The 13535-nt window shown below is 37.7% G+C and overlaps 1 protein-coding gene across 1 annotated transcript in view; it reads right to left on the bottom strand.

Moving 5' to 3' along the window:
• Fbn2 (fibrillin 2) overlaps positions 1–13535 on the bottom strand; it is a 228437-nt gene that overhangs the window by 23281 nt on the left and 191621 nt on the right. The window contains exons 46-55 of the mRNA XM_048357068.1: positions 12817–12933; positions 11368–11496; positions 10910–11029; positions 9654–9779; positions 8982–9134; positions 8079–8144; positions 7691–7816; positions 7032–7151; positions 5967–6089; positions 5399–5530 (exon numbers count right to left, since the gene is read on the bottom strand). Of these exons, the coding sequence (XP_048213025.1) occupies positions 5399–5530; positions 5967–6089; positions 7032–7151; positions 7691–7816; positions 8079–8144; positions 8982–9134; positions 9654–9779; positions 10910–11029; positions 11368–11496; positions 12817–12933 (1212 nt within the window). The remainder of the gene's footprint in view (positions 1–5398; positions 5531–5966; positions 6090–7031; positions 7152–7690; positions 7817–8078; positions 8145–8981; positions 9135–9653; positions 9780–10909; positions 11030–11367; positions 11497–12816; positions 12934–13535) is intronic.

The raw sequence follows: 13535 nt of genomic DNA, 5'->3' as shown, positions 1-13535 counted from the left end.
ATAAGAGTCTGTTAGACTTTCCTGCCTGGCCTGGCTCTGAACCTTGATCTTCAGATCTCAGCCTCTTGTGTAGCTAGGATTACAGGTGTAAGCTACCAGTGTCCAGCCTATTTGTGTTTTTGAGACAGGGTCTCATTATATAGTCTCATTACATAGACTTTGAACTCACAATTCTTCTGCCTCTGACTTTCAAGTGCTGAGATTTCAAGGCCCTAGATCCCTAGATCACAATTTCTGCTCTCTATTATCTCTCTCCTGATACTGATGCATTGAATGACTTTTTAAAACACCATACATTGGCCAACAAATTACATATCTGGCTCATACATATTTGGTAATACCACTTTCCAATCTTACTTCTTGTATGAATATTTTCCTAACAATTCTGTCACACTTTCTTTCCTTGGGAAAGTACATTTAGGCTTTCAAACATTCTGTAGAGTTTTGGTCACTTTACATGATTAAAACAGAACTTATAATTTTATGTTATTTTCCATCACTGTCCTGAAAGCTAGGATTAAAGTGAGCTTGATTTTTTTTTCTGGTTGTGGGGCTTGAACTCAGGGCCTGAGCACTGTCCCTAAGCTTCTTCTGATCATGGCTAGCACTCTGCCACTTGAGCCACAAGACTACTTCTGACTTTTGAGTATTTTATTGGAGATATAAGTCTCATGGACTTTTCTGTCTGAACCATGATCCTCAATATCAGTTTTGTGAGTAGCTAGTATTACAGGCACAAACCACCAGTGTCTGGCTCTAGAACATTGGTTCTTTTGTACTCCCAAACAAACCTGGCTTTTCCAGGTTCTTTCATATCACTTAATAGTAAAATAGTGACCTTATTTAATCACTTATTCAAGTAAGAATCCTGCTGGATTTTCATAAACTTTTGTTTCATTCACCATATCCAGTTGGTCCATTAGCAGATCCCATGCGCTGATAAAATCTTCAACAAAGATTCTGAATCTGTCTACATAATTTCCTTCCCACACTACTCTGGCCTGTTTTTGAGCCTCTGATCTGGATGCTTTTTAGAAAAATCACCTGAACGAAGCTACTGCTTCGATCTCTGTATCATTAAAGGCAGGCAGAGATCCCTAAAAATATAAATTAACTGTAACAATAACATATATTGAATTAAAATTTCCTATCTGTTGAGTACTGTCTTACAGACTTTACACAGTCTTTGAGTTGAAGCATGCCAACAGTTCTATGAGTTAGGGCTCTCATTTGCAAGTTGCTTTACCTAAGGAATCTGAAGCACACAGTTAAACCCATTTGCCTGGGGTCAGAGCTAGCAGATTATATAATCAGCTATGCTGGCTTTCATTTCTGCCACTTTGTTCTTGCTTTTTCTGTATTTTTCATTTCTAGGTCACAGATCCAGTGTCATCTCTTCAGAGATGATGTCCTTGAAGTATATTCTAAAGTAGCTTCTACCTAATCATGAAATCTTACTTTCCTGGAAAGGCTTATTAATACTCCATGAAATTATCATGCTGGTTTATTTGTTCAATGCCTGCTTCTGCAAGACCAGAATATAAACTACTTGAAAGGGAGGAATTTGTCATGTAGTTATTATCATATCCCCAGCATCATAAACATTGTATTTAATAAATATAATTATAAATAATATAATGGCTGTTCTGTAATAGTTTTTGAGGCAATGAGCTTTTTTGTGATGTAAATGCTTTGTTTTTACAAGAATTTCTTCCACAAATGCTCAAATATATTTGAGCAATTTTTTATTGTTTTATTTGTTTAGTTTTCTCTTTTGGGGAGAAGGTACTTTGTTAATACACATATTTTATATTTCATTGTCTTCCCTCTCAATCACCATCTTATTGATTGCTTTCAGATCAACATTTCTGATGCTGCTTTCAGTCACTTCTACTCTGTTATTTATAATGTAACACTAATTGCTGTGGTAGGTTTCTGTCTTCCCTGAGCTTTGCTAATCCTTCCTTCCTTCCTTCCTTCCTTCCTTCCTTCCTTCCTTCCTTCCTTCCTCCCTGACCCCTCCCTTCTTCCCTCCCTCCCTTTCTTCTTGGTGTCAGACCTGGGGCTTGAACTCAGAACCTGGGCACTGTTCCTGAGCTTTCTTGATCAAGCCTAGCATTCTACCACTTGAATCACAGATCAACTTTCAACTTTTTTGGGGCTTAACTGAAGTAGGAGTCTCATGGACTCTGCTGCCTAGGGATTCTTTGCACCGTGATCCTCAGTATGGATTACAAGTGTGAGCCACTGGCATCTGGCACCATTTCTTTCTTTTTTTTTTTTGGCCAGTCCTGGGCCTCGGACTCAGGGCCTGAGCACTGTCCCTGGCTTCTTTTTGCTCAAGGCTAACACTCTGCCACTTGAGCCACAGCGCCACTTCTGGCCATTTTCTGTATATATGGTGCTGGGGAATCGGAACCCAGGGCCTCATGTATACAAGGCAAGCACTCTTGCCACTAGGCCATATCCCCAGCCCCCTGGCACCATTTCTTGATACTGTTTTTTTTATTCTTTTTCAATCTCTTGTATCTATTTGAATTTCTATTTAATGATATGCCTTGAGTATTTTGCTCTAAATCCTTTTACTCTTGGTTGAGTTTGCATATTTATGTTTTTAATACCTTTGTCTCTATTATATAGACATTATCTGTAGACTGGTACAAATTATGCATCTTTGAATACTTTTCTCTAATTCTGCTACCTGATGTTAAGTAGTTCACTAATACCAAACTAGGCACACTTTACGGTTTCCAATCTTATTTCTTGAACATTTCCTTTAGCATTTGTTATGCTGACTTTTCTTGAGGATATTTCTTGAACATTTCCTTTAGCATTTCTGTTATGCTAACTTTTCTTGAGGAATTGTGTTCAGGCTTTCATGACAATGGAGGAGGTCAGTGTGCCTTTAAGCAAAGTTCTTGGAGTCTTCAGAGTCTCCTGTGGCTGCTTCTTTCCCCTCCTCCTTACTGCCTTGCCTGAAGAAGCTACCATGTCTAAACTAGCTGGTGGGAATTAACCAAAATGCCACTAGCTTTTCTCCCATTTTCACCTTGTAAGACTGAAAACCATAAAACACTATAAAACACCCTGACTTTTCTCATTCACCGGTATTGCTATCTATCCTCTAGTCTAAGATTGCTGTATGAGTTTTACAAAACTGGGCAATCTGTCAAAAGCTCAAGACTCTTAAATGTTTTTATTTGCAATTTCACTTTGCTCTTCAAAGTCACTTGCAACTACCTCATTTTTTACATAACGACAGTTCAGCACTCTCCTCTTATACTGTATTTCTAAAATTTTTTGGGAAGAAAACGAAAAAAATCCATTGGTCCTTTGGGGCTGGTGACTTATACCTATAAATCTAGCTATTCAAGAGGTTCAAATCTATGAATCCAGGTTTATGAAGCCAGCCTAAGCAGAAAAGTCCATCAAACTCTTACCTTTAATTAGGCAGCAAAAAGCCAGAAGTAAAGGCATAGCTCAAGTGGTAGAGCTCCAGTCTTGAGAAAAAGACAAGTAAAAGCTTTAGGTCTTTGAGTTTGAGACCAAGTGCTTGCAAAAATAAAATAAAAACCAACAAAAATTCCACTTTATTGATCTTTAAAATAAACCTCCCTTTCTCTAAATTATATTTTAAAAGAGTTAATGAATCCAAAAACATTTATACTGTAGTAATTTTCATTAAAAATAATGACCTTGGTATTTTTACTACTTTTATTACATTTTATTCATTTATTTGTTTATGAAATAATTCCTGGGTTATAAGAAATTACATAGGGGCTGGGGAGATGGCCTAGTGGCAAGAGTGCTTGCCTCCCATACATGAGGCCCTAGGTTCAATTCCCCAGCACCACATATACAGAAAACGGCCAGAAGTGGTGTTGTGGCTCAAGTGGCAGAGTGCTAGCCTTGAGCAAAAAGAATCCAGGGACAGTGCTCACGCCCTGAGTCCAAGCCCCAGTACTGGTCAAAAAAAAAAAAAAAAAGAAATTACATAGACACGTTACCATCTCTGATTAAGTTTACAGTTTTCTTTATAGAGTTTTTGGATTTTGGCATAATTTCCTTAAGCTTGTAAGGTTTTAGATTCTGGCATAATTTCCTTGGCTTGTAATAGTTTACTTTTTTTATAGTAATTGACTTTTTTGAGTACTTTGGTTGCATTCCAATTTCAGGCACTTAGAATTTTCATTATTTTATTGTGGATTTTTTTATCCTTACTTTTGTAAACATATTTTAGTTATAATAATACCCTAGCTCTTTTTTAATGGAAGTTTTCTGAAAGGACTTTTCTAGTGGTCAAAAATGTTTTACAGAAGTTTCAACTACCAGTAAGGTATAGTGAGAAGCTTGAGGGTCAGGTTCCAGAACTTGTATTCTGGTTCCTTCTGTTTTTCCTCCTCCCTTCTTTCTTCTTAGCCTTTCCTTCTGCTTCTCCTCATGTTTCCTTTCCCTCTTCCTTTTCTCCTCTTCCTGCTCCTCCTTTTCTTTCTTTTTCCTTTTCCTCCTGCCACTTCTCATTATCTCTTCTCTCCATGCCTCTCTGTTTCACCATGTAGCCTAGACTGGCCTGGAAGTTGAGATCCCTGTCTTAACCTTCCTCTTATAGATATAAGCAAATCTGGCCTTACAAAAGACATCTTTTCATAGTGTCTTTTGACAATGAAACTTTCTAAGATAAAATGCCTCCCTGATGTTTTATTTGAAGAGCTAACTTTATAGGGTCATACGGTTTCAGGGCTAGGCTCTATATTTCTTCCAGTAATACAGATAAAATTTTTTTCACTATATATGGTGAGGAACTGAGGATTAAATCATTTTGAAGTCTTCTAGCTTCAACCAGAATCCTGGGTTTTTAACTTCATGGAAATCCTTACCCCTCTTTTTCCATTAGGAAGGGACAGGAGTTTTCAGTTAACATTGTTGAGTAGGAAGAAGGTCAGGAAGAAATGCTGAGATGATGAATATGATGCTATATCAGCTTACCTAGCACAAGACTCTGATACCTTTTGTAAAATCACAACTCTACTTCCAAGTCACAAAGATACCTCAATTGTACTAAAATGATTAGCTCCTTCTTTATATATTTTGCTCATTCATAAGAACATAAAATGAGACCATTATCTCCCACTTATATGTAATATAAGCTTTCAAGGAGCTTTCCTCTACTTCTATATTTTGCATTTTAGATTTTCAGGACACAGAATCAGAAAACAGAAAGGCATATATTCTCAATTACACTATCCAGAACCTAGTGTTCTTGCATGGACCTGAGACAGACAAAAGCTAGTGGTAGCCTTGACACAGCTTCCCGTTAAAATGTCTTGGGAATAGTGTCATGTATACATGGCTCAGCCTCAGCGCATCACTGAAGCATACGTGGTCCTTCAGCGCTTACCTATACAGCCTTCTCCATCAGGCCTGCGGGCCATCCCCGGGGGACAGATGCACATGAAGGTGCCAATCAGGTTCTTACACATCATGCCTCTGGATTCGCAGTCGTGCAGACCTTCTGCACACTCATCCAGATCTGTCACACATTGTTAATAGAAAACAAACAAAGAAAGGATATTTTGTGGAGCAAGCAAGCTATATGTTAGCAATTTTAAGTCCATTTTTGGTCTTCTTTCTGTTAAGATGTTACATGATGACAAAAAAATGAGGAGCCCTTCTCTTTCTACAGGTTGGGTGTATTGCTGATGTCTACATTTCAGCATAGACCTTAATTATACATTCAGCAAAGGGCCATCTTTGCTTCAATGAGAAGCAATTCATCTTCACTTCTCTGATTCGACTATCTAAATCATCAGCTGTCCTGTTATCTAGGTTTAGTAATCTACCTGCAAAATACTGCCACATTATTTCTACAATGCTCTTTAAGAAGACAGCTGAGAAGTATGACAACATTAACAAATATCCCTACTTGGTAAATAAACTCCTTATTACCCTTCTGTCCACGGTCCTACCTTTGCACATCTTCTGGTCCTCCCTGAGCGCGTAGCCGATGGGGCATGTGCATTCATAGGACCCAAAGGTGTTCATGCAGCGGAAGGCACAGAGCAGTGGGTTTTGGGTACATTCATTGATGTCTGATTAAAGAGATGGGCAGGCATATGCTTAGCTTAAGCTTTAACTAGCTGTTTAAAGAAACACTATGGAAATTTCTTGACAGCCATATACAGAAAGAAGATAATAAAACTACTGCTTCTATTATGCAGAATTTGGTTCCCAGAAAAATCATCCTCCAGTAACTGCTGAAAACTCCGGAAAAAAGACAGAACTTCCTGAAGTTTTAATGCTGAGTTGAAACTCAGGGCAAACAACAAGCAAAGAATAATTTCCATATTTTTCCCTTATTCTACTGAAAATTATCCTGCAGTGGTGGCACCAGGTAGCTAAATTTCCAGCAGAAACATTCTGTGATTCTGTCCATCAAAGATAACCATGGGTCAAGCAAAGCTGCTGAAAAGTGAGGGAAATTAGAGGGAGAGTGCCAGGGAAGAAAGACACTATATACATTCATTCATTTTATTTATTTATTAATTGGATACTCAGCCCATGTTGCTGCCTCTTCCACACATGTGTGGGGCAAGATTGAGGAAGCTAGTCACTAAAGCTTAAAGACCACAGCTGAAATCTGAGCCACAGTCCTGCCAGTTTTCTCATATCTACCTAAGCTAACTGCTTTCTAAGGCAAAACCAGAAACAATTTTCCAAGTAATATAACTTACTCCAGATTGTAGCAATCACAATATCCAGAGCATATATTCTAAAGCAATATTCAGAAGAACTAATCATCAGAGAAAATAAAACAATAGATTCCACCTTCTTGAGTTGCCTCCCTCCCATCTTCCATGCTGGAATTATCACACAAGGGTTTACAATAGCTCTTATTACTACTCACAAACACAAAAGCAAATATATTCATGAATATAAACATCAGAATGTCTGGCTCATATAAAATGTCAAAACATTAAAAAGGTGACATTTTATATCAAGAAGAAATAAAGCCAAAGACAGGGATGTCTTACCTTCACAATTCATCATGGGTCCTGGCTCGAAGCCTTCATTGCAATTGCACTCAAAACTTCCAATCACATTGGCGCAGGTACCATTTCCGCATGGATTGCCAACTGAACACTCATCAGTATCTAAAAAGAAGAACAAGAAAGTGTCATAAAGCTTGGAGAAATTTTAGTTTGAAAGCAACATTCTCATGAATACCTACACTGCCATTCAGGTATTCACAGGATCTGAGAAGGACACATTCACCCTTGTTCCCTCTTGGTCCTGTCTGGCTGGCTTCCTATGTTTGTAACTCTATGACACATGCAAACACACCTCCTGTCCAGGGCAATACTCTCCTTAGTGATTGCAAAGCCAGTGGATGAATGTGTTCTTCTCCTTCAAGAGAAGGCAAGGAAAGACAAAAAGTGAAATAGACATCTTTCCCAGTTAGAGGTATGGGCAACTCTGAGTCTCTAGAGACATCCTAGTTTGTACATTTGGTTGAAGGCAGAGGTTGGGCAGCTCTCTCTAGGTCAGTTTAGAAAATGAAGGACAGGTGAAGAAAGAAACTTTTCTATTACTAATCTTGGTATGCTGATCCAAACACCATTCCTACTATCAGACATATCTTTTCCAGAATATTCTGGATATGATAAACCCTGTAGATGGGGCCAACACTCACCCACACATCGCACTCCAGTGTAATCAAGGTTGTATCCCATTGGACATTCACAGCGAAAAGATCCATCCGTGTTGATACACTGACCATTTGAACAAATGCCTGGGCTCTCTAGACACTCATTGACATCTAGAATATAAAACTGCGCATCAACTTCCTTGCATAAACAGACATACTAGGAGTATTTATTCAAAATTGGTTTAAAAATCAATGAATCATCCATCTCATCATATGGTCTTATGTATGGAATACATATGACTCATAAATATTATGTGCATATACGAACTACAGTGTATGATATGCTATACAGTAAAAAAAATACAGATTATAAAATGAAAGGCAATAAATTTAAATAGATGTGTCTATAAGAATAAAATGTATCAGAACATACCTTCACGTGTATCATGAAGACTAGGGACAGTTCCATGGCCATATGGACACAAATCCTGGAATGCAACTACAGAGAAATATACACACTCCATTAGTGAAAAGTCAGGTAAGGACCAGTTACCAGCAGACATGAAATTGCATTTATTTTCTTCTATGAAGCTGTCTTTAAGAAGAATATTCTATTTTCCTGATTTATTTCAAAGGCATATTGAGAGAAGGCTACCAGAGCTTCTCCTTACAAGGTTCTTTCTGGTTTCTCCTATCTCTTCATTTAACTCTGAGCAGCCCCAAAGAGCACTTTATATACGAAAACCATTCCTGCCTACAGACCCAGCAATTTGATTTTGTCAGGAATTATTCAACAATTCATGGGTACCAACTACATCCAGAGGCATCTGGATCCACACCCTCTCCCCCACCCCAAACAGTTACTATGTGGATTCAACTTTTCAGAACTTAAAGTTATATTTTTAGAAGCACACACACAGAGGACATTGTGTGTGTGTGTGTGTGTGTGTGTGTGTGTGTGTGTGTGTGTGTGTGTATGTGTGTGGTGCTGGGGAACAAACCCAGTTACATCTTCGAGATACCCATGTGGGGCTTTTGCAGCAACCTGGAATATAACTCCCATTCCCCTCTTGCATCATCTGCCCTATACCCTTCCAACTTATTCTTTTGAAAGCAAGTAATCCCAAACTTGGAGGAAAAATAAGTAAAAGAGTAACTCGGCTTAAATGTGTTGTACACAGTCGTTGAATGAGGTCTTTCAGACTGAGGGCTCACTCAACTATCAAAACTGATAGCTGAGGGAACATTTTAACCCTCAACATATTCATAAGTCATATGTCAAATTGACTCTGAACATTTTAAATCCTTGCAGATGTCTTTCCATTGTTGCCCTTACCTTCATCATCTTTAGGGCACAGCTCACAGGGGTCCCCCCATCCTTCTCCAGGCATTTTACTGCAGCAGCATTTTGCTTTTGTGGTGTTGAAAGCTTTGGGTACAGAACACTTTCCATTTTCAAAATTTGTGAAGCAGAAACTCTGGCGAGTATCTAGGAAGTATTAAGAAAACCAACATAACAGGACTCTTTATTGGTCATTTAACAGATGGAATAATTTGTATGTAACTCTGTTTCTGACAGAACATGTGATATGGATTAGATTCACAGGTCTTGTTTTTCTTGTGCCAATTTAAATTGACTTGTTTATACAATTTCACTTAATTGTTTCAAAGCATTTACATTATTTATAATGTGCTTATGAAATTTGAGAAATTACATTCACTTATCAAAGTGATCAGACCAGAAGAAAGTTATCTACCAATATTAAAACACCAAAAACAAAATATCTAAAAAATGTAGATGGTAAACCAGGATAATCTTTTTCTTTTAGCATAGTCTTAAAAAAATGTAGAGACAGCATCAATTCATTGCTTTCACTTTTGAGAGCTCTAATGATGGATTTACTAGTGACATAAACTTTCCCATGATGAACACCAGTGTGATGGTTTACCATCTAGCTTTGTGGTTTGTAAGAGTGACCTAGGGAAGAGAGGCCAGGGCACAGCTTACCAAAGCACCTCCGTCCATTATCAGACAGCACAAAGCCAGGGGGGCAGATACACTGGAAGCCCCCTGGAGTATTGGTACAGGAACCAAAAAGGCAAATGTTGGGATCCTCTTCACATTCATTTATATCTGCAGAACAGTGAGTGAATTTGTTAATGTAATTAAATCTCTACAGTGCTCAGTATTTGCTAGTGTACATTTATATATGTAGCATGTGCAATGGTTAGAGTGGAAAACACTCCTGAAATTGAATAAAACATTAACAAATTAGAAATATACTTTCCCTAAGACAAGAAAGTAGTCAAGGTAATTTAATCCAAAGAAGCGCATACATTTTTTATTTCTGTCCTTAGTGACTAAGATACTGCTGTTATGTTCCTCAAGGAGGGAAATCATGGCCACAGTGAAAAAAAGAGTAAAATAACAAAAAAGAAAATGGTGGGAACAAAGGCTCTTAAACTCCTAAAACAATGCTACTATTCTTATTATTTTAAATACTACAACTACAAGATAACCTCAGAGTAAATTACAAAATTCAGGCAGAAAAAAGAACAGAGTGATTTCTTTCCTATTAGAAAAAATGTGCCAGGATGCTGGTGCTTCTGAATTTCAACAAGGCTGTAAAAAATAATTTGTATAAAAGAGAAATAAAGTGAGCTGTAGAAAAGTCTGCCTTGGTCATGTCCACCAGGCAATTTTGGAACCTATTTTTGATGTGCTTTCAGTGCTCTTGTGTGCTGAAAGAGTTTCAACAGAAAAACATCTGTTAAGACAAAAAATGGATTAATATTTTCTGTGTTGACATCAGGCCTTCCCAAAGGCAAGGCATGGGGGAGGAGCCTCAGTACAAGTATTAAGGTTTCTTTCCTACTTCACATTTCTAGGATGCTAGACACTTTTAATATTTAAATTGTGTGCCAAAGATTACAGTTTTTGTAGGCACTCTTTAAATTTAGTAGAAAGTCTCTGTTGACATTTGGAAAAAAGATTAGAGCTCAATGAAAAATTCCTTGACTAGCGTAAAATTTCTGTTCATGTAAACTCTTACATTTCTAAAGGATTGTTTTCTTATTGCTTCCACTGTACCATCAAATCATTTGTGATGGTTCAATAAATCAGATGTAAGCAGCTCTATGCTCAATTCCGTAGGTCAGCAACCTTATAGTGGTTGAGACTCTACATATTTGCAGAGTCTGTGCGAGGCCTTAGCACACAGTGCCCTGCTGCTGGACCCCAATCAGGCTGAGGGTTAGTCTTACCAATGCAGTTCTCGCTTTTGACTTCATACCCTGGGGGACAAATGCACCTGAAGGAACCCTCCAAATTCTGACAGGTCCCAGGAGAACAAGAGCCCGGAAGGGCAACACACTCGTTAGTATCTCAAGAGAGAAAGAAGAGAGAAAAGTAAATTAGATATGAATGATACCTGTTGCACAGATTCATCTGTCCGGTTACATGATGATAACATGAATTCAGCTAAGGTTTTCTCATTGACATTAGGCACAAGTATTTCTTCAAAATTTTCTGACATTTTGGATAGGTCTTATTTGGCAAGTCACTAATTCTCTTGATTTGTCTTATTCAGATGATGATCAAATGATATTTGAATGAGTTGCCAAGTATGTTTTGTAAGTGTCTGTGTGTAGGGCAGGGGAGGTATTTCTATTATTTCACAAAGCAAAACATCACAAAGACTACTTACTGTTTAGATTCTTACCTATACAATTTTTGCCATCCGGAGTGAGTTCATAACCTTCATTACACAAACACTTAAAGGAGCCAATTTCATTAAAACACCGTCCATTTCTGCACACCTGACCAAAAAAGGAGCTGCACTCATCTATGTCTAAAAGCAAATGGGAATTAGCTTTTCAGAGAGAGCTGTTACACACAGTGCTTTACTAACACTTAAAGAAACAACATACTACCATACATTTACAAAATCCTACATTAGAAATTCCTTATCTACAAGGAAACACTGCCTAGGATTGTGTAACTGAGTTCATACAGATCCACACTGTATGTCAGTCACAAGGATACACTGTGGATATTAATGAAACTCATAAATTTATAAGCAGAATGTTGAATGTTTAAGGTGAAGCTTTTATTTAAAATTTCAATTTCCATTGAATTATTTCCAGACAAAAAATTTTTATTGCCCAAAGCAAGAGGATACATAGAATTTAACATGATTAATTTTCAGATCGTTCACCTGCAAATGATGACCATATTCAAAAGACAAAGAAATATACTAAATATGGAAAAATAAGCTTCAATGAAAAACTCCGGAATCACACAGCAGAGGTTTTTTTTTCCTTTTAATCAGTTAAGGCTTGGGTTGATTGATTACATGTGAGTGATTGCCTCAACAATGTGAAGGTTGTTCTTGGTCAGAGTTGTGGCTGGCTATGTGCCTTACTCCTCCTTGCCCATGGCAAGAAACTACAGCTGAGAAGGTCTGAGTTGGAAGAAAATGCCCAATCTCATCCAAATGTTAAGCTTTTTCACAACTTCAGACTTTGGAAATCTAAGGAAAACTGATAGCAAGACATGTCAGGTTAAATGAGGAGGTGGAGTTGAGTGGAGATGTCCCATCATGGTAGAAAACAACTTCTTCCACATATAGGGACATGTTGTTAAAAGGTGTTATGTTGCAAAGAGCTGACATGGTGTCCTTGTTCACATGGCAAACATATATGCCTGTTATTTTTACTACTTTCTTCTCCACACAATTGAGGACCCTCTCACTCACCATGAATCCTCAAGTCACATCTGTACATGAGTACAGGCTAAAAAGCCTATATATTGAAAACCTATCCAGAAATGTAGTCACCATGAATTGGTATTTGAATGAGAATTAATAAGAATTGACAGATACAAATACTTGTAAATATACTGAAACAAAGACAGTCTTCAATCTTATCTACAGGGTAAAAATAACCCATAAATAGTTCCAATGCTTTTCGTTATGTCCTTTCCCCCAAATTGACTGGTTCAGTGATTTAAAAAAAGTCTACTGAGTATTTTCTGTTGATGAGAAATTAGTCAGTGATAGTTTGTTTCTTTTGGCCTGTATCTTCAACTGAAATATAACTTTGTTGTCTGGTTTTACTTTTTAATTCCAGTACCTTGTGTGGATATGAGAGAGATGTGAGAGAGGACTTACCCAGGCAATCATTATTGTGAGTGAGCTCAAATCCCGGGTAGCACAGGCAGTTGTAGGATCCCACTGTGTTCTTACAAGTTCCATTTCCACATGGGTGTCTCTCACACTCATCAACATCTAAAAAAAAACAATTGCTCAAAATCACTCAATTATTATTATTGTTTTGTCAGTGGTGGGGCTTGAATTCAGGGTTTAGGACTCTTTTCAAAAGGCCTGCACTCTACCACATGAACCACAGCTCCACTTCCGGTTTTCTGGTGATTAGTTGGAGATAATAATCTAATGGATGTTCCTGCCTGGGCTGGCTTTGAACTGGGATCTCAGCTTCCAGAGTTGCTGGGATTATAGGCATGAGCCACCAGTGCCTGTCATGATTTAACTCTTATTAGGAAAAAAAGTATTTGACCTTTTGCATTTTTTTTCTACCTACAAATTACTTTTTTCCTGGCATGTTACTAAGGACCCATATATAGAGAAATATAGACATATATGTATATATATGTGGATATGTGTCTGTGTATGTGTGTAGTAAAGACAAAATGTATTTGAGATAAGAGAAAAAATCAAAATTACAAAATTTGGAGGAAAATAGAATATAATGACTTACTGGCATATATAACACTCAAAACTGGGCTAAATAAGCTTCCTTTCAGGAGAAATGTTTGTTTTGTTTTTGTTGCCAGTCCTGGGGCGTGGACTCAGGGCCTAAAAACTGTCCC

The sequence above is a fragment of the Perognathus longimembris genome, chromosome 11 (genome assembly GCF_023159225.1).
Source record: "Perognathus longimembris pacificus isolate PPM17 chromosome 11, ASM2315922v1, whole genome shotgun sequence".
Taxonomy (NCBI): domain Eukaryota; kingdom Metazoa; phylum Chordata; class Mammalia; order Rodentia; family Heteromyidae; genus Perognathus; species Perognathus longimembris.
Note: the sequence above shows the minus strand (reverse complement) of the source record. Positions and strands in the feature narration are given on the sequence as shown.